This window comes from Mytilus galloprovincialis, chromosome 5 (genome assembly GCF_965363235.1).
Source record: "Mytilus galloprovincialis chromosome 5, xbMytGall1.hap1.1, whole genome shotgun sequence".
In the NCBI taxonomy this organism is placed as follows: Eukaryota; Metazoa; Mollusca; class Bivalvia; order Mytilida; family Mytilidae; genus Mytilus; species Mytilus galloprovincialis.
This window is the reverse complement of record NC_134842.1, coordinates 16,006,636-16,034,238: the sequence shown is the minus strand read 5'-3', so window position 1 is coordinate 16,034,238 and position 27,603 is coordinate 16,006,636. Positions and strand designations below refer to the sequence as shown.

The following is a 27,603-nucleotide window of genomic DNA, read 5'->3' as shown; positions in this document are numbered from 1 at the left end:
CTGCTCGAGGGATTATATTGGTTGAGGGTCGATACGGTGTGTGATATTGAAAAAGCCATATCATATACACTTTATTATATACATATACCTCAAGTAGATGTTTTTTATTTGACATGACGTCATACAGATAAGCAGGTTTGAAATGACGTCATACAGATTATAGGTTTGACATAACGTCATACAGATTAGGGTTTATAAGCCTTCAGTGACTGCAATCGATGACGTGACGTCATACAGATTAAAGGTGTGATAAAGCTTTTGCAACCGTGCTGATATCGATATCATCACGGGTGGCTGATACAGCACGCTTGGCATTGATTGTATTACACATACAATTTATCTGTATTTACTACTAAGTATATAATAAATGAGGTTATGGCCTATGTTGAAACAAGAAACTGCTATTGCTTGTATAGGAAACACTGTAACTTATCACTGGAAATGAAAATAACCCAGTTAATACGACGAATGTATCAAACAGCATGATTACTCAATGTGACTTACAAAAAACCCAACTGGTAAAAATTCCACAACAACTACGAACATCCGCGGTTTTTGATGCGTTTCTTGTTTCTAAATGTTTAAATTTTGCATCAATTCTTCCCAATTGATGACTGTTTCACATAAACATTTATCGTATTTTGTTTTTCTGACAAATGAGGCTTTGTCACACGTCATATGTATCTTATGTATTGACGAACATTATCTAGTCCATACAAACACATGCACTTGTCTTTAAGTATGCCTTTTTGTACAAATTGTAAAATATAAGAAATCTAACAATTTAATTTACTTACTGAACAATCTCCCTGTTTGTTAAGTAAAACTAATCCTACAGGGGCTCACTGTCAAGTGCTGTAGACATGATATTCATTATAACAGCAATAGTGCAATAAGTTAGATTTTAATGCATGTATAGGAGCCTCTAGCCTTTGTTAGTCTTGTATTATTTTTAATCTTAGTTTCTTGTGTATACTTTGGAGTTTAGTATGGCGTTCATTATCACTGAACTAGTATATATAATTTTTAAAGGGCCAGCTGAAGGACGCCTCCGGGTGCGGGAACTTCTCGCTGCATTGAAGACCTTTGTGACCTTTTGCTGTTGTCTGTACTATTGTCGGGTTGTTGTCTCTTTGGCACATTTCCCATTTCCATTCTCAATTTTATACATTATTCAGACAACAATCCAACAACCAAAATAACTAAAAAGACCCCAAAACAGTCTACAACAGTAAAAAAAAAAAATATCACCAAGGTCGTTATATATTTATTACGTAAATATATGTTAATACTTAAAATGTGTCATACACACACGATTGTTGTAGTCAACTCGCCAAACTCATGAGTTCTTTGCTACATTTTTATCCTACTATATAATACTTATACATCCTGTACATAAAATAAAAAAAGGAAGTTAGAGACAGTCAATGATGAACGGATGCATTTGATATATCAAGTATGCATGCAAAATTCTATCTGTTGATGTTTACCCTCTCATTATGTGGAGAACATGCAAAAACGATTCTGATAGGAGATAATCTTTGCGGCAGAAAGTACCGGTAAGTTGAAATTAATTCTTTGTATTTTGTATTTTGTTATTTGTTGTTGGAGTACAAATAAGAAGGTAATAAATTTGACATTTCAACTTAGGCACATAAAGCTGAAGTAAACACGTCCGCTTTAAATTGGCACTAGCTGTAAAATTCAGGTTCACCGATTTGACTCAAATTCTCATATTTGATTTATAACCATGTAAAACATTTAAAAAGGTTAAAGTTTGATGTAAACAATTTACAGGGCATATGAACGGATAATATGTAGCTTCGTTTTGTGTGTATTTTAGTCGACCCCATATAATTGACTATCGAGTTGAAATCCGAAGACATCCGATGGTCATATACGCTATATAAACATAACTATGGATATAAATAGAAAGCGTGCAATTGGATTTTTTAGGACCGTTTAATTTCCGGTGCATTACGTTTGCGCGCAAAAATCATTACATTTGCGCGCATTTTTTGACAGGTAAACTCAGGTAAACTCGGATAAAATACAGGTTATAACACTTATTTATTTATTAATTTGTTCTATTATTTACAAGTATCAATACCCCGTCCGTTAGTCTAAGTCTCATAAGGCAGGGAAAAAAAAGAAATAAAGCCGCATACTTTTTTTCGATTTCAGATACAATTCAACAAGTCAAAGGTGTATGCACAATTTTAAGAAAATCTGTGCCATAGCCCATTTATTATAACTTGACCTAAAAGCTATAACCTGATAACGGGGTGTATACTTGGTTTTAGAATTCAATATGAACAATTATATATAATTTGAATTAACAAACTATTTAAAAAATTGATAACTGTTAGTCATATCCATTATGAAAAAATATAGTCTTTAATAATTTAATATAATTTTTATTTATATTTTTACCTAAGATTACCTGTAAAATGAATGCGCGCAAATGTAATCAAAAGCTGCGCGCAAATGTAAAACATTTTAATCCCCAAATGCGCGCAAACGTAGTGCACCCCTAATTTCATATTACAAATAAAACATATAAATGTTAATCATCGCTTTTACCTGTATTAGAATATGTTTTTGTTGTTGGTCGAATCAGTCAATCAAATGGTTTACATTTTGTTTCACTTTTAATGTTGACATTCGTTTTCTTAAGATAACCACACACGCATGAAGTTATCGATATCTAATTAAGGGGTTAAATTGAAAATCACATGAATACGATGTCAATGAAGTAGAAGTATTCACTTGCAGATGAATAATTCACCATCAATGTTTCTTAGCTCAATTTGACAATGGGTTTTTTTCTTAGTCAGAATTTTTTTTCGCATCAAGCGCGAACAAATTCATTCAGTTTACGACGCAATCAATCAGATTATTTTTTCAAAATTAAACTCTTTAAGGTATGGGGGAATTTACACTCAAAATATTATTTTTTGACACCTGCTTGACCAGAATATATTTTTCATCAAATTGGGGATCAGAATATTTTTTTCAGAAAAAAAACCTCCTGGAAGTTAAATGGTTAACATACAGCAACAAATTGTATAAAAAAGAAATGTTTCCAAAAAATATTTACACAAATGAGGATTACACTTTTGTAAAAAAGTTATTCCAAATTGTTTTGAAAAAATCCGCACGTATTTTTTGAAACAAGGAAGATGGAGATGTCTATCTAAACGATAGAGATGTCTACAAAAACGAAATTTTAGGCAAATGTCTAAAATATCGACCCATTTTTTTCTCTATTTTAGCACATTATTTAAAGGGATTATTTTATTACATAATATTTGTTTTGACCTGATCACAAATAACTTGTATACAAATATTCGAAGAAAAAAAATCATCTCGGGATTGAAGTTGTATCGTATGCTTTTAACTTACAATAAGGTGCATCTTAAAGTGTACATTTTTATAGTTTTATTTATTTACACTTATCTTTCTATTTTATGGAAATTTGATTTTTAGGATTCTTGTAGCCTTATAAATTTAAAGCGTTCGCGATAAAATGGCTGTGATAACATTTAGAAAACACCTTATGGACAGTTTTATGTGTATTCTTCAGACTGAAAGCCTTTTACTACTGTTTAAAGGGGCACTAGCTGTCAAATTCCTGTTCACCGATTTGACTCAAATTCTCATATTTTATTTATAACAATGTAAAACATTTTTCCAAGCTATAAAAAGTATAAAATAAACAATTTACAGGACATGGTCTCAATAAGATGTAGCTTCGTTTCGAGTGAATTTTAGCCAAGACGCCATCTAATTAACTATCGAGTTGACCTTCTATGACCATATAAGCGATGTAAACATAAACATAGATATGAATTATAAGTTTAATTATAGATTAAGCAACTCGTGCAATTGTATTTTTATAGGTACGTTGAATTTTGTATTGTAGATTAAACATTTATGTTTATCGTCGTTTTTACCTTTATAAGAATGATTTTGTGTGGATCGAATCAGTAAATCAAACTATTTACCTTGTTTTACTTTCAGTGTTGACATTCTTTTCATTTAAATACACGTACACGGACAATGCATGCGTTATTCTATCTCTTTCTACGGGGTTAAATTGGAGTTCACATGAATACGGATTTAATGAGGTCCAGTTATTCACTTGCAAGTGAATAAGTCATTATCAATGTTTATAAGCCAAATTTGACAAAATTGAACCATTTTAGCTGATAAAAGCAAATTAGTATTTCACTATTTCACTTCCATTAATGATTGAACCAAAAAAATCATACTTTTGATTTTTTATATATCTCGTAGCTAGTGCCCCTTCAAACAGAACATTTTAATCCGTATAATCAGGTTTATAAAATTCACATGTTTAGCAGGCTGGAAGAAGATATATCATATAGTCTGAAACGTAATACATCACTTAGAATTTAAAGGTCTTTACTGTTACTTTTGAAAAATGCACCGGAACACAGTCGCATAATATGAAGATTCAGATGATGACTCAGTCGAGAATAAAACATACGATCCCCTCCGATAGAGGAGAGAACATTGTCAAGAGAAATTGATGATGCTCAAATGAAATCAGTATTTTAAAAATAACCCATTTAAACTACGTTTTAAAAAAAATGCGACTTAGAGTTATATTGGGGATGATGATAAAGTATCAATAAAAACTGATATTGAGGCTAGTGTCAATGAGACATTAACCCAACGTTGCAAATACCAAATAACATCTAGATATCAAAATGCATACGCAATATATTGATTGACTTTCAGAAATGTGAAATGATTTTAAAAATTATCTACAAATGCATTCAGCAATCTATACATGCTATACCTATGCTTCTATTTTTGCTAGCTTTTTACTGACAAATGGAATTAGTTCTATATAGGACAGGTAAGAGGTTAATGTAAATCAGTCTAAAAGCGAATAAACAAAGACCGGTTGTACAACTGTATTGAGAAATTATGTTTTATAAATAAGTCTTGATATCCTTTCTCATTGTTTCTTGTTCATTATAATGACAAACTTTGTTTTTCATTCTATTGTGTGGAGAGCATAATTTGTGCTTCAATCAGAAATGAAAGAGAAATAGTTATATAATAATTCGCGCTAATCAGCCAGTTTGATACATTTTTTTTTCAAAATAAGATAAGAAAGATCGTTTATGATTTTCTTACTTGCAAGTGAATAATTCGACCTCGTTTTATCCGTATTAATGTTACCTTCAATTAATCCCATTATGTAGATATTGGTTTATGCGGGTATAAGTCGTGTTCAGCCATTAAAAGAAATTAACACATACTTACAACTTTTCGTCCAATTAAATTACTTGATTTTGCCTTCTAATTTTCATAGTACATACCTTTTCCGTGTACTAAGTAACTACGCATGAATGACCACAAGGGTAAGATTTCATTGTATCGTAATCAAGATATTAAAACAAAAAATTGCTACTGGCTGTTTTGAAATAAATTCTGTGTTCCAAATTTAACTAAATAATTTGTAATTAGTTTTCAAATTTTAGATTTTTAACATCCTACTAATCAATCTTTCGATCTAAATTTTTGTTTCGACAATCAAAAGTTTCTTTCATTAAAATACAGAGTAACAATTATGATTCTTTATACATTGATTAAAGTACAACTCCATCTAAAATTTGTAATCCTTTATCTTCCATGCAATTACTTTGTACAAAAAAAGAGTCAACCATGAATCTTTTGAAGGGAAACTATCAATAAAGCAATTTGATATATTTCGTCATATATTGGTCGATTATTGGTTGCCTAATGTCCAGTGACAAATATGTCATGCATGTAAACTATCTACTAGACTTCCTATGGGTACATACCAGGAGCAGATCCAGCCATTTTTAAAAGGTGTTTCAACCAAAGATATGGGAGGGGGATCCAACTGTTTGTACTCATTCAAAAGCATTTTCAATATAGTTTTAGTTTTTATGTGAAATTGAAAAACGTTTTCCAGAATGTAAAGCTTCCACTGCAATTTAAGTATTGTCTGCTTTTGGTCAATTTATTTTGTCATCTTACCATGTAAATAAGTACACGTACATGCATAGTAAAACACCGCTTTATATCAATAAACATACTTACACCAGCAGCTACCATCTTTTCATTCTAAAGTCAACGGCCTTTTGAAATCCCGTTTTTACAATGATATTAGTGAGTAGATTTACAAAAACTACGTAAATGAGCTACATCTAGTCAACCAAAACATGTCGATAGACTAATTACAGGATTACTCAAGTTGTAAATATGTGCTAAATTGGATAGTGTATAGAAAGGTATATACTATGAAACTATGAGCCCCTCGCTCTAAGTTTCATAGTATATACATTTCTATACACTAACCGACACAACTGTCAACTTTAAAAGAGAAACAAAGGTGAACAATTTAGTGAACTGATATAGATTCGATCCACAAAAAATCAGTCTTGTATAAAAAAAAAAGATGATAACCAGTACTTTTTTTTTTATACCTGTGACATGAACTCAGACAGACCTAGAAAACTCCAATTGCTCGAGATCGCTATATTTTAATAGCTATGTTTATGTTTTATACACTTGTAAATTTGGAAATTGTTCCGAGGTTTTTATCATTGCGAATAATGCGACAGAGTTGTAAACGCAATAATTTAAACTCGCATTTCGAAATATTTTATATGAATCAAACATATTTTTTTCTAAAAATCGTCAAAATTAAAATCGCATTTAAGTCTAAAAGAAAATAAATCGCAATTATAAATTATTTATTATCTGCCAAATGCATTATTGTTTGTTTAATATAGACCTCTTGTAATTTGGTTATACATTTTAGTAAGTTATAAAGCAAATTTTAGAATTTGAGTCAAATTGTTTAACAAGAATTCCACAGCTTATGCCATTTTAAGGATGGCCCCCTTTTATTTAAGAATTTTTGACAAATATTGAGAATCCTCTGGTTGTATCCAAGTAATACAATTAACAGTTTTGCTCGCTTATCCCAACCTTTCTTTTTATACATGTAACTTTATAACATACAAAGTGAAGTCTGAAAAATCTTTGTTATCGTTTCATAGTTTTTGAAAGAGAGGAGGTGCCAATGTTCAAATTGAAAAATGTAGAGAGCATCATTTCAAGCAAATATCTTAAACGGCTTATATTTTGAAAACAAACGCAGATCCGTCACTGTTTCTGCTTTTTAGTTCCTTTATTTATACAGTATCAATTCATAATAGTTTTTATTAAGCTTGTTGTTATGAAACCGATTAGCGAACATCTTTGAATGTGCTTATCACCGTTAACTAAATTTTATAAAGCATATTGTGACAACCGGTGTCTGGGGTCGTCTTATAGTTTTCAAATTTCAGACGGTCGAGATCAGGACCTTCGGACATAATGAGTTGATCCTTGATTCGGTGTCAAAACCTCAAAGTTTTCGCACTTTGTCTTAAGTAATTACCAAATACCAATATGAAACTTTATTGAATTGTGTTAAACACTGTAAACAGATATGAGATTTCATATTTTGATTACACAAGATACATATATTTGCTATAAAAAAAATGTGTTCACATTTTGATTTGAAATAGATTAATAAATAATTTTGTAAATGTTTCATTCAAAGGAAAAACAAGTTTTCATCACCGTTTAAACTTATTAAAACAATATTATTACACATAAGTAGAACAATGACAACCCATCCGGGGCCCTCCGGACTTGTTGTTTTTGAAAAATCAACGATCAATCAAACGGAAATAAGTCCTTTTCATTAAGATTTAATATCTAGATACGGAAATCATTTCTTCATTAATTCTAATACTGACAAGAATTGTAGTGAAATCGTTATGGTTAAAGATCTTTGTTCGTTTATATTGTTACTTTCGCTGATTGTCAGTAGTTTTACCGCTGGATTAAGTACGACAGAACAAAATGCATGTCCTCGGTACATCAGGTCAGTAGACTTAAATCGTATCAAGATCGCACAATATGAAGATTCGTCGTTAATTAAATCATTTTAACCCATTTTAGGTCGAGCTTTTTTAATGCTGAATTTTTGGCTCTGCTTTTACGTAGTGTTTTCGTAAATTCTTTACACTTCTCAGGAATTATTATTTCCCTCGGAGTTCAGTATTTTTGTTATTTTACACTTTTCTATGTCATTAAGTCAGGTCGGACATTTGTCTCATTGGCAATCATACCACATCTTATTCATGTGTATATTTTTGCTTTTAGTTCATTTGCATAATAAAATATATATCTTGATAATAAAGGACCGATTTAAATAAAGTTCACATTGTTGTGTACGTATTAAACATTTTATAAACACATTTTCGTTTTACAATTTTTTTTGTTTGCAGAATTGTAGAATGGGGAACATTTGAATGTTATTTTTATAAATGGAGTATGAACTCGTTAAAATTTGAATTCACGTAAAATTCAAGTCAATGAATATTTCTAACAAATCCATCAAACAAGCACGTGAAAAATGATACGTAGTAAATGTAAGACAAATATTTTGGATACATTCCATGAAAAAAACGTGTATTTAAAAAGTAGGCGTACATGTACATTTTGGCTATCCGGAAATTACTTTTTCTATTCATTATTGTGTTTTAGAAAGAAAAAAAAGTGTACGGCAAAACCAATAAATCGTGCAGAGTTTCATGTTAACATGAACATTTGCTCTATAATTTTTAACTATATTTTTTTTCAGATTTTGTTCGGATTACTTTTATTTAAATTCTCTGTGGGTATTGGTACTTTCATCTTTTTAAAATGTTTCATTTCAATCGTGGTTAAAATAAACATGTACATGTAGAATACCCGATCTTAATCAATATCATGATACAAGATGACATGCGCGTGTGTGTGATTTTTGTGGTACATATTAACATTGATTTGTAATTGCATGATATCTGAGCACACTTCTGGTTTTAGTGCCGTATATTGTTAAATTGTTAGTTATGTGTAAGGCGTTTGTACATTGTTGTTTATCCGTTCAGTTTTTTTCGTTTGGTTATGATTTTTTCATCTGTCATTTTTTAGGTAATCTTTTAAATTATTATCTTCTACTTTAAAAAAAAAATATGTATATATTTTCATCAATTGATTCAGTCTCATCATGATCTAGATGATAGTATTTTGATATTGCCCTGTAACATTATTTCATGCTTAAAAACGATATACTTTAATCTCTTCGTACGTAAATCCTAGGGAAATGTGAATATTTTATTGTTGGGAATTTTCAACATTGATTTAGAATATTTCCAAATCTTGTTAATAGAAATGCTCATATTATTTTTACATGTTTAGCCTTTGGGAAATGTCAGTCATAAGTTTAGTCTTGAAAGAGAACAGATTTTGAAATTTAGAATTTGTACGTTTACCCCTGTAAAATAATTTCTACTTGAGAAGAATTCGGATCCACAAATGACAAAATCCATGACACAGGGTAATTTTTAAAAGATACACATCAAACTAACGTTTTTCTCTATCGTTATATTTCACTATCAGTTTTATAATAATTGGTGATATTAGAATTATTTTTTTCATAATGTTTTAATTATATCTAAATATATACAACGTAAGCACATGCTAAAGTTACATAGTTTTATTATAAAACACATTTTTTTCATTGCACATTGTCATTGATTTAAATTTCAAATGAAAACAACCAACCATTAGTTTAAATGAAACTGATCCCAGTAACATAGAAGGAAAAACACCTTACAAATCTAAGCATATTGAAATGATGTTGCAATGGATAGAATGATGTATTACCTAGTCAGTAGTGTAGTCATTAAGTTTATACATACATTTAAATATTTTAAGACTACGCTTATGTGTTTCTCATATAAAAAGTAAAATAACAAAACTACCATCCTCCGAGGAAAATTCAAAACGGAAAGTCCCTTATCAAATGGCAAAATGAAATGATAAAACACATCAAACGAATGCACAACAATAGTCATATATCTGACTTGGTACAGGCATTCTCAAATGTAGAAAATAGTGAACATGGTTTTATAGCGTACAGTATAAATCTATTTTTTGTGTACCAAGAACTTCGAGTTCTAGAGCATAAATGACTTATATTGATTTTGTTATTTTGTTCTGTTTAGACGAATGAAGCCAGATGGACAGTACCATAGAGTTTTGGAAATGACATGTTGTCCGGATTATATGGAAGTGGACAATAAGTGTATAGGTAATTAATGACCTTCTAGATAAAAAGAAGAATAGTCAATGCTTGCTTATAGACAGTATAGACCTTTTGAATACAGTTTGAAATATTGATATGTTGACATGTTGATTTGTTTTTATGTGTTATCCACTATGCCGTAATTTACGTACTGTAAACTTGCTTTTCTGTATCTATTTATATGATAGACGTGTACGTACGTTTCGTTTGTACAACTGCTTGAGATTAAAACGTAAAGGGTTGAGATCTTAAAAGAAAAATGTAATCCCTTTACATATTGATGTGACTTTTCAAAGTTCTCAAATATTGTTAACTTCATATTAAAATGTGTTGTGTTTTTTTTATTTGGAGAAATTGAGAATACGATGAAATGATTCTAAATTAAATTCAAATTTTATCAATGTGATTTCTATCTTAATTGTATGGAATGTTCATTCCTACAAAATAAATGTAAACTGTTGCTCCAATTTGAAAACTAAATGAATTTCGTTATCAAAAAATAATATTCTTTTTAGCGTGCCCTGCAGGCCATTTTGGACAGAACTGTAGTGTACCATGTCTTGACGGTAAATATGGACAACAATGTAAATTGACATGTAATTGTACACGTGACCTATGCGACCCAAAGACTGGTTGTAAATGTAAAGCAGGTTATACTGGAGCACACTGTGATAAAGGTATGACAGGTTTTAATATAACCTTGATGTAACTACCCCTTTACAATAATTGCAGTTGTTAGGACTTAGTACAATGTTGTGTCTGTTGTCTATGTCACGAACCATTTATGCAATGCATTCCGACCATTTCGAAAGATAGCGAACTATTTCCTTCATAATTGTATATTTAATTGAAAAAACAAAAATAAACAGCGTGTAATGATCTATATAAAAATTCAGGATCACTCCAACAGATTTAAATGATTAAAACGTAAAATGCGTTGACCAGAAATGACTTTTTAAAGCCTACTTTAGCTCAACCTTTCTTGTATTTAACTTATCAATTGTAAAAATATAAGTCTACTTTGTCTCAATATAAAAAAAGAAGATGTGGTATGATTGCCAATGAGACAACTCTTAAACAAGAGACCAAATGACACAGAAATCATAGGTAATCATGCGACCTTTAACAATGAGCAAAACCCATACCGCATAGTCAGCTATAAAATGCCCTGAAATGACAAAGGTAAAACAATTCAAACGAGAAAACTAACGGCCTAATTTATGAACAAAAAATGAACGAAAAACAAATATGTAACACATCAACAAACGTGAACCATTAGATTAAAGGCTCCTGGCTTTGGACAGACACATACATACAGAATGTGGCGGGGTTTAACATGTTAGCAGGATCCCAACCCTATCCTAACCTGGGACAGTGGTGTAACAGTACAACCTCAGAACGAACCATACAAATCAGGTTAAAAAGGCATAACTCATCAGATGGATACATATGCCTCCCTTTCCTATATTTAACTTATCAATTGTAAAAACGTAAGTTATGTTGACTAAAGGACAACTCTATTATAACTCTACTTATGGTCCAAAAGACGGACAACCAAACAAACTTTAATGTTAGTTCATAAAAACGCTGCATATATCTCTTACAGGAAAGCAGGAATAAAATTAATGAATCTGGAAGAATTCGGTCGTTTAGAATTTTAATCCATTCAAAATAATTATTCATATTCATTTATCTTGTACTTTGTTTGAAAAGGTAGATAACTTAAATATACGATTTCCATAAGAATCTTAATTATTGAACTTCTTTTACTTATAGAGTGTCCAGATGGATATTACGGCATGGATTGTCAATCGGTTTGTAAATGTTCAGAACACTCTGACTGTGATCATGAGACTGGCCATTGTAGTTGTCACATAGGTTATGAAGGCAGATTTTGTCATGACAGTAAGTCCAAAGAACATTTGATTTTATCCTTTTGTTGTTTGAAAAATATGACATTATTTTCTAGAAATCAAATGATATTTTAGTGTATATTTCTTGGAGAAACATAAATGACGTCACTGATACTTACCAATTTTTCTGTATTTTAGCTCAGATTGATTTCTTAGACTACTTATTTAATTTATTAACTCACAGATCGTTATAAACAAATAAAGGTAAAATAAAATGACAAATTTCAATATCAGATAGAAAAATTGGCACAAAATCTAAACGTTTGTATAATATGCATTCTTGTAACAAGGTTTAATCTTCATACACAAATAAAGGAAACATTTTAAGAGAAGTTTCAATATCGAATACAAAAATGGCACTTTATCTCTTGTGTTTGTATAATATGCAGTCGTAACTTTAATTTAGATACATGGATTAATATACGGATATTAAAATCGTTTTAAAATCAATTCGAAATACCAAATAAACATTTGGCACTACATAGCCTGTCTCTGTATATAAGCATGTTGTTCATTTCAGTTTGCCGAGATCAGTTTTACGGACAGGAGTGCTCCCGTAATTGTAGTTGTCCAAATCAGGTACCTTGTCATCACGTGACCGGTCATTGCTTGTGTCCAAAGGGGTTCAAGGGAAACAACTGTGATGAAAGTAAGTGAACAAATTATAAGAGATGCGTCTATGAAGTGTATTGTTTGACCAATTGAGGTACCCTTGATGAATGATTTGTACTGAAACCAAAGGTATCATTAACTTAGTAGCAAGGTTGTATGTGCTTTTTACCCTTTAAATACTTGATGGGTAAATCTGTAATATTATAGGGTAAATCTGTAATAGTATACAGACACTGTAAAGAAGTTTTCAAACGGAAACCAATACAAGTATGTAATTCTGCGCATATATTTTTGGGTCTGATTCATATACGTCAACGATTCAAGTAATACTGAAAATTCAAGGTTATTTTTATCATCAAAGATAAGTGGGATAAAATAGATTATATACGAAATATGTTTGTACGATTGGATATCGGATTATTGAGAGAACAATACATTTTTGTCCGAGTTTTATTTTACAATTGATTTGTGTGTGATCAATTGAAAGGAAATGTTATCCGGGCATTTGTGTTATTTTTGTATTTCCTTGTTCAAATGATATTTATAAATAGAAACCGGGATAACGCGACCACATTTTTGTATTTCATTTCACGAGGTTTAAAATGTTATTCCTTAAAATGCTCATTTGTTAACACACAGGGAAGTCTGTAGATAGTCCAATTTATGTCGATAAAACTCACGTCTGTGTTTTATATTACTCAACATGATTCACCTATTGTCAATAACGAAGGTACGCCAATTATGGAAAGTTGATACAAAGCATTTGGAACAAGCATCTGGTATTTACCAACATCCACACTTATCTACATTACAATTAGATTTTAAAAATGAAATTAGTAGATGTTGTTGATAACAGACATAACATGCTCCTTTTATTTATTGACCACTCATATATATTATGATGCTAAAAACAATATATTTTACTTAAATGAATGTACAAGAACATATGTTTAATTAAATCTATGTACCAAAAAAACTTGTTTTTTAGGATGTCCGGTTGGTACATTTGGCGGAGACTGTCTTGGTACATGTAATTGTATAGAAGGAACATGTGATCCAAAGGACGGACAATGCACGTGTAACCCGGGTTATTCTGGTAGATTATGCAACGAAAGTAAGTCGGTCGTATTTAAAGCCATGCACCCAAACTCGTTTGCACATATTAACATGAATATTATGAATAACTACAGACTAATATATATTTTACTCCTCAATGTAAAATTAATTTCGAGTTTCCCTGAAGAGACATTAATTGTCTAAATGCTGATCTGATGCATTAAAATTGGTACTGTTACTGTCATTAACACACTTATTTGATGTTGAATAATGTCTTGTACTAATAAAGTCATCCTTATACATCATAGGCAAATATGTTGACCGTTGTTCAGATCTCATGAATCCTTTTTATTAAAAGTCATAAAAGAAAGTCCAGTTAGAATCGAATTACGCATAAATGAGATAACTCGACTTGAAAAGGAAAGCTTCTCCTGCTATGCATTATCACCCGCCATGTCCGTATAATAAGAACATGCAACACACTTGGTAAACAAATGTGCAGACAAGTCAAATAAAAATCAAGAGATATGATATGATTGCCAATGGGACAACAATTATCAATAATGTTAGGTAATGAGAGTATCATTTAGATCCAGTTGTTCAAAGTGTAAGTAATATAAAAAGCTGGAAATCCAAAGGACAAAATCTGATATATGGAAAAAAACGAAAACAGCGATAAGGTGTTTAACAGTTTATTAAGCAGCTGATGCATAACATTACTCGTTCCAAAGGAATACGTGATTTACGTAACTGAAACAAATACTATGATAAGTAAATGATAAAGTGTTTTCCCGGTATACAATATTTTAATAATTTTTACAGATTGTCCAGAAAACTCGTTTGGGAGTGGATGTAATTCCACCTGTACTTGTGATACTCACTCAAGATGTCATCCAGTTACTGGAGAATGTCTGTGTCAGCCTGGCTTCCACGGAAAGGATTGCAGCAAAAGTAATTCAATTTTTATCAAATATAACTTGCATATCGTCCATAATTGAACGGTGTATAAGGAGTTTCACTTAATAGAGGTTTCTCAACATCTCACGAACGAACGAAAATTGACCTAACTTGACGTAAGTTGCCGTAACGAGAAAAGAGGGAGCATTCATTTATTCAATACTTTTGGACTATCGGTTGTTATCTTCTAACGTTTGCAATTTCGTTTACATAGAAAATATATACATTTTGGAATTTGTAAAACCATTTAGAGTCGTAGACATATTATATTGACTTGATATGTAAATATATGATATACAATTTACGGTTTAATCTAAACATTTGAAAATCTAATTAGTCAATAAATCATGGCGAAGAATATAAAATATTTAGACCCAGGACAGCAATCGTACAAAATATTTTGATTAACATGACAACATCATTTAGAATTTTGGGATAGTAGGGAATGGGAATCTTTTTGAATCTTATCAAGGATCAGATCAGTGGAAGAAGTCTTTCGCAAACATGAGGTAAACTAATCTAAGCGTGAACGCTTTTAGCTTTTAATTTCAAAAAAAAAAAACATTCCTCGGATCCAGGGTAACTTCGTTGCCCCAACTCTTAAATCCAAATGATCACTTCTTGACCTTAAATGATTATATCTGATTTATATTCTAGCTAAACTGATAAAGTCAAGAAGATGACCAAAGGGAAACATTGAAATAATTATTTAAAAAAAGAAAAAAGCAGTTAACACTTTAAAAATATGTTCTGTAATGTATTTAATTTTGTTTTGCTTTGTTTTGTTTTCATGCGATTCTTATTTTCTTTTTTAGTATATTATTATATATTAGTTTTTTTCGTGGAGCTTTTATGGAATGCTGTATATGTTTTCTTCGTTTTTTGTTTTTTTCTAATGTTTTTCTTTTTTACTTTGGGAATGGAATTTAAAGAAAATGGACCTTTTAAAAACTGTCTAACTATCAGTTCTGTTGGTGCTGTAGCACTCATATTTTCAACAAGAATACACAAAACTCTATAACTTTACGATTGATCGAGTGCACCTTTATATTTCTGTAGCTTATTCCCAAAAATAATTTTAGAGCAAGTTGGACCGATTTGACCTAGTGCACATCGATACTTTTCTGTTGGGTGCTTTATTCTAGGAGATAGAATTTACCCAAACTCACCCTCCTTTATTCGTTCCATATTTATAACGGATGTGTGGATAATAATACAGTGGCGTATCCAGAACTTTTCATAAAGGGGAAGGGGGGGGGGGGGGTGCTGACTGACAGAAGAGGGGGTCCTCTCTAGATTGCGAGTTTAATCTCCCCAAATAACACACGGCTAAAAATGATCTTAACTTATTTACAAATATCTTCCTTAGTTTTGGCCCTGTCGTCAAAATTTCGTATGGTCATATTTTTCTAAAAAGCCGTTTTAATGACTAGTAGTATGTTGGAGAGTTTCAACCCCCCTTATTCAAAATGAAAAGGAGTAGGTCCGGTAAGGGCCGATTTTGGCCTCAAATTTCCAGTTCATCTGACGAAAGATTTTAGACACTTTTTAAACACTTAAGTGTCTTTTTCAGCTGATTCAATTAGTTTATGTGAAAGATTTAAACTGATTTACTCATTTAAAACGCTCCGATTCTAGCTTAAATATGAAAAATCTATCAAATATGCCAAAAAATGTCACGTTCAGTTGGTTTTTGTCAAAAATGAAAGTGGCCGCATCCGTGTTCATCCTCAACCTTTATATATATTATGTATTATAATCAAATACAACTTACATTTCAATGTAAAGAATGAACACAAATGCGGTCACTTTCATTTAAGACGGAAACCGTCTAAAATTTAACTAAAATGCTAAAATTGTGAAGATTTCAGTAATTTAGCATGATTTAATGATGCTAGTACCCGATATATGTACATTGTTTTGTCAAAAACTGCCCATATTTATGTAGCAGAAGCATTCTAGTTTCGAATAAATAACTCAAAGTTTACAGTTTAACAATTTTGTAAAACTGCTATATTTTGGGGCCAAAACGTGGTCTTAGTGAACCTTCTCCTTTGTGTATGTTTGCTTACCTTTAATTGAAATGTTTTTTTTCTGAAGCTATTTTCATATGTCAAAATATTATATTCAGTACTTTAATTTCTTCTAACCTTTAAAATTTGCTAAGTTTTGGCTGTTTAAAATTGAGGTAATTTTAATTGCAAATTCAGACACAAACTTATTATAATAATAAATTTAGTTTCTTCTTCATAGTAGTAATTAAAATTATCCCATAATATTTTAAGCATATAGTATTTCGTAAAACTAGTTACTGATAAAAATTTCGGAACCTAAATATGAAAAAAGCCTTAAGAAATAAACGGAAAAAAGAAAAGAGTTAACAACTTCAATTTCAATACGGAACTTAATCACTTTCCTTCCATCACATTTTGTGTATTAGTCAATAATTTGCTCTCAACTGATATATGAAATTACTCCCTTTTTCGCTATTATATATAATTTTTTTTCGAATAAAGTGCACTAATATATTGCCCATACTTTGTTTGTATATGTTTATATTATTCTATGTTTTTTGTTATAAAACATCAAATATACTTTGTTAGAAAAGTCTCATTGTAAAAATCAAAACAATTGACGGATTGTTTCAGTGAATATTCCGTGATGTGTACGATATGGTCAAGTCCGTTGAAACTTGCTACTTCAAGTCCAAAGAAAAGACAGAAGTCGTTAAATTTTATGCAGTGCTTAATATGCCAAAAAAACATCACCGACTGAAAGTTTGAATCAATATACCAGTATAGGGAAGTCGACTTTTGTATCTGCAATGAATAAAAGATTGGATGAGGTGAACATCAAGGTGTTTCATGCGATAGCTGTGAATTTGAAGAACTGCAGGCAGTTTACCATCGTCCATACTACAAAAGTTACACTAGTAAACAAAATTGTTTCCCCTTTGAGAGCGAGGATGCTTCTAACCTGAAATTTAATGACGACAGACAATTATCGGACTGTTCAGTGTCCCTCAGTTTCGGGTGTTTATACGCGTTATAGAATGCAGTCGTTCAACTGAAGCGCTTGATATTTTGTTGCAACAAAACATTTTAGAAAGATCGAAAACAACGCAAGTTTGAATCAGATTAGCGTATTAAGAATGTTTTATCCGTGGCAGAAAGCAATGGCGATGATTTTAAAGTTGAAACAGTTTCTCGTCCATCTTTTAAACTTCAAGCACTCTATCATTCTTGTTGCATTACAAACTATTTGCTTAAAACGAAACAAACAAAATTCCAAACCCGTGGAGGCAGAAATCTCAGATCACGATACTGCTTTTACTTATTTTATTTTGGCTTTTGACAACGATTTAATGGTGAAGAAAAGCATTCCTTATGACTACATTACTTGATAAATATAGATGTCGTCTTCCTACTGATTCTAATTTAAAATATTCTACTTGTAAAATGCCGTTTAAACTCATTGATAACTATAGAAACTCAGTTGTAATACAACTTCAACAAGTTCAAGGCAAATCTAACATAATATTCAGTAGCAACATATTGAAGATGTCAAATCAGCTGCTAGTCAATTGCAAACTGACCTCAAAATCTCAATGTCAACAGTAATAGACACAAATAACGCACAGATATAAAGTATACTTAGAAAAGACATCAAAACTTTACTAATTTCCACAGAAGAATACCCAACTTCGGATTAATTGCCTCTTTTTTCTTCGATTCAGGCAATGCCTTCGTATTTATTGCAATTATGTTTTTATCGTTATTTATTTTATACAAAGGCTACCTGTATTTATTAAGCAGTTTCAATTTTATCGTATTTATTGCAATTCATTTTATGGTTACTCGATGATACTGTATACAGCCAAGTCTATTCTCATGAAATGGCACCAGAGAAATTGCGTAAATGCTTGGCAATAAATGAGTCAATCGTTTATGTGGCCGAAAAAATTTTTACTCCTTTTCATTTAGGTTTGGCGTCACAAATGTACCATGAATTTGGTTCAAAATACCTTGTTGAAACATTGAATGCCAATGGATTTTGTTCTTCGTAAAGTGGAGTGCGACTCTATCTAATAACCATGATCTGAAATTGAGCGAATTCAAGATAGTGTGTACATCTCGTATAATGTTTCCCCAGCATCTTTGCAGACAAGCATATGGATGTCATCACACCTTCCTAAACAACCTATTAGATCACCTATTAGATTCGGTTAAATCTTAGATGGATTGATAGGATGGTTTGAAGCCGGTATTTTTTGTGCGACAAATGTCTTCGGACTGCCTACAGTACTTGTATGTACTTATAAAGGCAAATCTGTGTGCTCAAAAGAACGTGTTTGCTTTGAGCAGAACCTTTCATGTACAGACCTGTGTCCATGAGTGAAATGTGTAGAAATATTATAAAAACATTTATTGTGACGGTTGATGAAAATGACGATAAAGAGGTAACGCTTGGTTTTATATATAGCTTGTTGCACTAATATACACTGTCCAAGGTTAGGGGAGGGTTGGTGCGCTTTTAAAAAAGTTAAACCCGCCACATTCTGTATGTGTCTGTCTCAGTCATGAGACTGGACTGTAATGCAGTGGTTGTCGTTTGTTTCTATATACTATATTAGTTATTTTCTTATTTATTTTGTACATTAATCACGCCGTTAGATTTTTCGTTTGTATAACATTTTTCATTTCGGGAATTGAAGACTATGCAGTATGGAGTTTACTCATTGTTGAAGTCCTACGGGACCTATAATTGTTAATTAATGTGTCAGTTGGTCTCTGTTGGAGAGTAGTCTCATTGACAATCATATTACATCTTCTTTGTTTATATGGAATACTTTTGAGGTTTGTGGTACGTTGCAAGGAAAAAAACGGGGTACAGGTACAAAATCGATCATGTAGTAGACATTAACCAGAGTAAGATACACAACAACAGATAATACTATGGAAGAAGCAATAATTGTGAAAAAAAAACGAAAGCAACGAGTAGTCTATAAAAAAACCCAGAAGTATCCGCAAATTCAATTTGAGGTCATATTTGACTGTACTGTTCTATTGCTTTGGTTCGATACCTCACCCAAAGTGATAGTTTAAAAAATAATTTTAAAGTATTATCCTTCATGACACCTGATTTTATACCTGAAATTGAAATTATTTATAAGGTTATGGTGCTCTTAACATTTTATGGGTTAAAAACAGAATTTTTGAAATTTTGTTTGTATAAAGTCGTTTTAGGATTTGTTTTGATAAAAAATCTTTAATGATTAAGGTTTATGTATAATAACAAACATTACTAAAGCCAAAAACAGTATCGTTTGTATTTAGGTAGAGTTTAGAAATAGAAAAAAAAAATGTTAAAATTGAAACCCTTAAAATTTTTCACAGATTTGTACAGATGACCTAAATTTAAAAAAAATGTGACCATATCAAGTCCTGACGACAGGCATATTGTTATAATATAAGGTTTCCTCTTTCCAATGATATATTATATAGGTGTGTGTTCGGTGGGGAGATTAATTTTGAAAAAATATGCCTTCAGTCACCGCACTAGTACAAACTGACAATGATCTTTTTAAATGGATAAGGGAGATAAATCGAACGCGTATATTCGAAGTGTAAACAAACGAAACTCAACGTAATAATACGTAACATTCAACAACAGAAAATAAATTGGAACACCGATTTTTAACCACAAAAATAAAATGCAAGGTTGCAAAAATATTATGCAATTGTTAACTGTTGTCTTTAAACACACTGCAATACCGGTAGACATTTATCTTGGATTTTATTATAACAAAATTACTGCTCCTTAATGATACGTTCGAAGAGTTTTGTCCGTTCGCAAGATGTTGAGAAACCTCTATTATGTATTAATGATTACACTCATATTTCAGATTTAAAGTCACATTTATAAAACTACGCATTCAATCCAGCTTGTATGCAAATCTCTTTTTGAGTAAACAGTTCTTAATAAACATTGTTAAACGATTTAAAAGAATTAAAATATTATGTAAGAAAACAACTGAATCCAAATTAATTTTGGCATCAATTATAATTTTAACTTATTTTCAGCATGCAGTGTAGGATCATATGGGCCTGGCTGTATATACACATGTAAATGTTCCAGAACGTCAGTATGCAACACACAGACTGGTGAATGCGCGTGTGATAGAGGATGGACCGGGTTAATTTGTGACCATAGTAAGCTATTATCATGAAGTCACGAAACAAACTTATTGTTAGAGTAGTTCTCCCTTTTGGCAACGGTTTTGCTACACAATGGTGTTTTTGTAGTTTCTTGACCTTTGTTTGAATACATCGACTAAGTTAAGGAATTTGTTTTGTTATTCAAAATTATTACATGTAGATTACCAATAAAGTAATTTGAAATAAGATTTAATAAAAAAAACCTAATCAGCCTCATATAGTTATTATTTTGTCATTAGACTTTTCAAACTAGGATTTATACAAACGACATGACTGCAACAATACTATTTTGCTCAGTAGTTTCACATTTGCTATGTATCGCAGGATGTTGAACTGTTAAGCTTCCAAAGGAATGATTAACATAATGTAATATAAGTGGATAATTTAGTTGTAGTATAACTTTTAATTAGAATGCTCCTCTGGTTACTATGGTGCTGGGTGTCTTCAACGCTGTGGCTGTTTAGAAAATCAACATTGTCAGCACGTGACTGGTGACTGTCAATGTGAGGCAGGGAAACATGGGTTGCACTGTAATGAAAGTGAGTTTTGTTTTTATAATTATTTGAACGGACATTTGCAATTAACAATTACTTATTGTTTTAATAACTTTACGGAAATTTTAAGTGCATACAAACAAAGTTTAATTTTATATTTTCCTGTTTGTTAAATTGTTGTTGGCGACACATTAGGCTTGTTTTGATTTTCTCACAAAGGTTGACCGAATATCCATAAATATATATATATATATATCAAAGTCAGATAATTTGTATTGATAACAGGTAAATTCAAAAGACCATAGAAAGAACTTCATCAACGAATCAATAAAAAAAAATCTAACATAAAATGAAATGTGTTTTTGATTTCTTCACTTCACTTTTATTCCTATTTTAGCTTGTGGTGCTGGTACTTATGGAATTGACTGTGCACAAAGATGTAGCTGTCAACATTGCAGTTCAGTTGACGGAGGTTGTCAACAAATGCATGCCAGTAATGATGGTATATTTCTAATTATATTATTAATAATAAAAGAATATGTGTGGTAAAATGCACTATCTATCAAAAGTCGTAACAAAAATGCAGAGACCAAGTTAAATAATTAATAACACACATGTGAGTTTCTTTGTATATAATAGATTTCTGGAAATTACACGCCTCTGTTGCCATTGAGGGAAAGCTCATCGTGTTGACCGATGGACATCATCAATGTGCAATAATCAATCGATAAACCAATGGCCATGTCTCATTATCCTTTTTAATGCTTAATAATCCATCAAAATTAACGCATTTTTCGTATCACTTTAACGTATTACACTCCTAATAGTGTAATGACAGAAATTTCTATTCGTGCAAGCAAAAAGAAAAAAGGTTACAACCATAAGAATATTTCTTTTTAAACCGTCTTGTTGGAGGACTATCATAAGCATGAAAAACTCGAGCAAGCAAAAAGACAAAAGGTTACACTCATAAGAGAATTCCTTTTTAAAACCGTCTTGTTGGAGGACTAACATAAGCATGAAAAATTGCAAGAGCAAAACTTTTTTTTTTATTTTTGGCAACAGAAGTTTTATTACACAGTAAAATGTAGTTTTGTTAGTATTTGGTCTTTATACTTTTAATTTTCTTATTTTTAGATAAATCAACAGTAGGAATATCTGTCGGTATAGTGGTGGGAATTCTGGTTTTGGTCGGATGCCTTTTACTTATTGTCGTTTTGAAACGCCGTAAACGTATGTCAGCTAAACAGGAACTGCAGAAGATGAAGAGGGACGATTTTAGCAGTAATCATTACGAGGACATTGATACCTACGCTGAAATACCAGATTCAAAATTACTACCAAATTATCCTTACAGCTATGCCGATTCAACTGATGTTAAACCGCCAATCAAAGAGAGACAACCGACAACAAAACGAACACGGAATATTTACCTGTCTGTCACTGATGCACAGAGATTCAGTAAACTCTCAGTTTCAAGTGGAGACATAAAGAGTAATGGTGATAGTTCGGACTATTTGAATCCATATACAGGATTAATAAGGGATGTCAAATGTGCTAGTTATCAAGAAATCAACAAAATGACAAAAGAACGGAAATCAAGCAATGAGTCTGAATCTGGATATGTAAAACCTGCATCAGGAGCTGCAAAGACAAACGATGGGAGTAACAGACAATGCAATGACTACATAGATGCAAAATCTTCTATAAGACTTAACAATGGCAGCGACCTCGACATGATCACCAAAAAAGGCAGAAACGAGAGCGAAAGCAGCATCCAGTCTGGATACTTAAAAATGAACTCGAGTCTGAAGAAGAAATCAGAAACTGATGCTGATTACAGCACAATGGACATCGATGAAAATGGTAGTCTTAACAGTGTATTTCTTCCAAAGATTACAATAAGCAGTCAAAATGGTTCAACAGAGACCCTGAATATAAGAACCAATGACTGAATACATTTGCAAAACAATTGATTACAAATATGTATAGAAATACAAGTTTCACTGCCGTTTTATGTACATTCTGTCTGAATTAAACACATTATAATTATGTAAATCATAATAAAATGTTCTTGACGTTCTCATGCATAATTAAAATTATTTGACATTTACGAAGGTTTTCAAGCAGATACAATTTAAAGGCGTAATCATGAGGGTGTTTTAAATCTTTATCTTTTTGTTTGACGCTTCCTTTTCTTTTACGTTTTGTTGTATTGGTGTCGTTTATCAAACTATAATGCTCGTGATGTTTCATCTATATCAAAAGTCTTGAGACTAAAAAATCGCACACCAACTTTATAGAGAATATCAGTATTCGCTCTCGAATGTCAAAATACACAACATACCATAAAACGGACATCAAGAAGGACATGGAATATCAAATTAGCTCTCAGAGCACTTCAATGGCCTGTTTAGCCTACCTGAACATTAGTGTCAAGTGAGATAGTCTCTCACCTGGCGTCCGTTATCTTTGTTGTCCGTCGTCCGTTTACCATTACAACTATCATACAGTTAACTAGTTTTAAAACAGTTTCCAAGAGAAGAAAGGATATGGGGCATCAATCTATAACACAAAATCAGTACACGCACAGCAACTAAAAACAAAAACAACTTAAAAGGTGAAGAAACAGCGATGATATTGCTATTCCCCATTCCATAGTCAGAGTAAAACGAACACGGAGACAAAGAGAAACCCAACTCACTGAAGGTATAATACGTCTTCTAGTATCAGATTAAGCGGATTTGTTTTCATTCTGACGATAACGCCACAACTTGGAATTGAAAAAAACCAAGCAATGGCGTTATATAAAAATAAAACTGGCTGAGAAATCAAACATTTACTGTCATAATTAAGCCCGGCAATCAAGTAGAAGCGTGTTAAATCAATTAAATCATTTTGACAATTAAACTACAAATCGATCTATATGTCAACAATTTTAACAGGAAATAGCATTTGAGTACACTAGGTGAATCGGGTATGCTATGTTAGATGAAACCAACTGGGTTAACATGACATAAAACGTACCAAAGATTATTAAGGTAAGAGTCCATAAAAGAGGGACAAAAGATACCAGAAAGAAAGTCAAACTCATAGAAATGTAAATAAACTGACAACGACATGGCTAAAAATAAAAAGACAAACAAACAAATAATAGTATATAAGACACAACATAGAAAACAAAAGACTAAGCAACACGAACTCCACCAACAAAGGGGGTGATCTCAGGTGATCCTGAAGGGTGAGCAGATCCTGCTCCACATGTGACACCCGTCGTGTTACTTATATTATTACAAATCCGGTAAATAGAATAATTCAGTAGGTCACATTCGTGAAACGGGAAGGTATTGTAGTTACTACATAAATAACATATCCGATATCATCTGTGAAACGGTTATTCCATAACGGTCAACGTACTCGTGATGGCGTCTGTGAAATTTACGAAGGGATGATTTCAACTTCAACATTTGCTATCATTGTTAATACTGCTAGATATATCGAAAATCTATCGGTGTAGAACTGTTAAAAATGCTGTGATCTACCGGCTGGTTACATAAAGACCGTCAGATGACTTCTTTTACGACTAATTGTCCTTAAATGACGAATGTTACCATTTCCCCCAATGTTTGCCTGATTGATCGACAACTATAATAGGGAAAGGGAAACCATAAATGATTAAAGTATAAATATGATATATCAATAAATCAACACCACCGAAATTATCAGGTGACTCCATACTAGTATTTAAGTTTTGATCCTTTATTGACAGATTTTTCAATTTTCTGTTAGCATTTGTGTCTATTGTTATCAAAACATGATAAATAGATACAAATAGTAAGTATCAAAAATTAACCGTATGATAAGATTTACAAATAAGTTCAACTGTCAAAACTATTGGATGACTTCCTATAGAGTTATTGCCCTTTTTTGACAATTTTTATCATTTTATTATTGTGTCTATTATCTTGAAAGCTATAACATATAGCTATATAGATATATAGAACCATTGAAAAAGAAAGAAACACTAATTCGTGTCTTATAACCAATCTGAAATTGAGTTATATTAAGACTTTTGATTTTCAAATTTTTGCGTGACATCTCCAATATGTCGTTACTAAAATGAAAACTGCTCTGTAAATTATGCAGTAATGTTTATTCATCTTTATATAAACAAGATTTCTGCAAATTAATAGTAAACACTGAAAATTGTGAAATTTCATTTTCATTTTTTGGTTATATGTGGTGTATTATTTGATCACAAAATATAATAATAATAATGGCATGAATATAATTTAATTCAAAAGATTGTGTCTTAGAAAAGAGGGACGAAAGATACCAGAAGGAGAGTCAAACTCATAGATTGAAAATTAACTGACACCGCGATGGCTAAAACATAAAAATAAAAACAGGCAAGGTTGTTGTCGCTTTGACACATTCTCCATTTCCATTTATAATTTTTAAATAATAGTACAAAAGAGACATAGAACATAAAACTAAAGCCTAGGCAACACCCCACCAAAAACTCGGAGTGATCTTAGGTGCTCCGGAAGGGTAAGCAGATGTTGCTCCACATGTGGCACCGTCGTGTTGCTTATGTTATTACAAATCCGGTAAATGGTCCAATTCGGTAGTTCACATTCGTGAAAAAGGAAGGGTATTGTAGTTACGACATAAGGAACATATCCGATATCATCTGAATCGGTTATTCAATAACGGTCAACCAACTCGTGATGGCGTCCGTACAATATACGAAGGGGTGATTTCAACTTCACCATTTGGAACTCTTGGTTTAATAGCTTCCTTGTGATTAACAATTCTCTATCAACGAAATCATGATAGGAAATACAAGCCCGGGAATATCGTATGAATTGGGAGATATATATTCCGTATGCAGGCGCTTCTGGAATGTTGTTACATAGACATGGAAAGTGCACAATTTGGAAGCTGAAATCATCTCTTTTGTCGTATATTTTTGTTTTCAACCGACCCTCATTGTCAATTTCTAGATGTAAGTCAAGATATGAGGCAAACGTAATTGTATCTATAGTATCCTTTATCTCTAGTTCGATGGGATTAGTTCGTTCAACATAGTCACCAAATTGTGTATTATTAAGTGAGAGAACATCATCTATATAGCGGGACGTAAAATTAAAGGATATTGCTTACTTCTTATCTTTCTTTCTAAGAAGTTCCTGTATGAAGTCAGCCTCACAATTATAAAGAAAAAAGTCGGCAGGAATAGGTGCACAATTGGTTCCCATTGGAATCCCGACAGTCTGTTGAAAAAGACAACCGCCTTTCTTTTTTTCTAATTTTCTTATTGACATACGTTTTTGTGTTGTTTCTGTTGGTCCGTCAATTAAGTGTGACAGATGTTGATTTTGTGATAACTTTGTATTTGTTAATTTGGTAATGCTCTATGATTCTGCACGAGACATTACCACATAAACTGTTATTACCTATATCAGATGCTTTATCTCCGGAAGTAAACACGAGTAACACGTCCGATGCCCGTAAAAGAGTAAACACTGCTTATATTCTGGCATCATAACGATTTTCATGTACCAAAATCAACCATATCATTCCTCCATAAGTGTAGAAGAACCCAGCGTTTGAATAATCGTAAATATTTATTTCATATAGCATATATCATAAATTCAAAAACGTAAAATTACATCAAATATTAAATGTAGTCTTTACAAACTCGCTCTTCTAAGGACCATTCATTAATATTTTTTTTATTGAAACACATGTATACTTAGGTCATGTCAAACGAGTGACCGGTGAAACATAATGTTAATCCAATTCTTGAACCTATGAATGTATATATCATAAACTTTTTTTTCTGTGCACGGTTGTATCATTTTTATGTATCGATAACGTATAATCGTCGAAAAGAATATCTCGGTCAGTTATCATGTGAAAATATGACAGCTAATTAATTGTCGCGTTTGAAGCCGTAGTTTACCAAATGTCAACTTATAGTAAAAAATCAAAAAAGTATGGATATTGAGCACCTGTGTAACACGAACAATAAGATAATACTTTATTTTAATAACAGATCCATGCGTATTGTGATCTGCGGATTTTCATGACAAAGGTCACGACACTGAGTTAACTGCATACGAAAAACATATTGGCGAATTGTAAACTGAGAG

At 31.7% G+C, this 27,603-nt stretch overlaps 1 protein-coding gene across 2 annotated transcripts; it reads left to right on the top strand.

Moving 5' to 3' along the window:
* Positions 1 to 1,321: 1,321 nt before the first annotated feature.
* Positions 1,322 to 23,527, top strand: LOC143075255 (uncharacterized). Of its 2 annotated transcripts, none has more exons than XM_076250620.1 (11): positions 1,322 to 1,559; positions 10,116 to 10,201; positions 10,711 to 10,872; positions 11,972 to 12,100; positions 12,629 to 12,757; positions 13,709 to 13,834; positions 14,599 to 14,727; positions 20,817 to 20,945; positions 21,362 to 21,490; positions 21,843 to 21,947; positions 22,583 to 23,527. In XM_076250620.1, exons 1-11 carry the CDS (start codon positions 1,459 to 1,461, stop codon positions 23,398 to 23,400), a joined length of 2,043 nt encoding a protein of 680 aa, XP_076106735.1. In that variant the 5' UTR covers positions 1,322 to 1,458; the 3' UTR covers positions 23,401 to 23,527. The 2 variants fall into 2 exon arrangements, with proteins under 2 accessions (XP_076106735.1, XP_076106734.1); XM_076250619.1 differs by lacking the exon at positions 1,322 to 1,559 and adding an exon at positions 7,790 to 7,945.
* Positions 23,528 to 27,603: the final 4,076 nt, after the last annotated feature.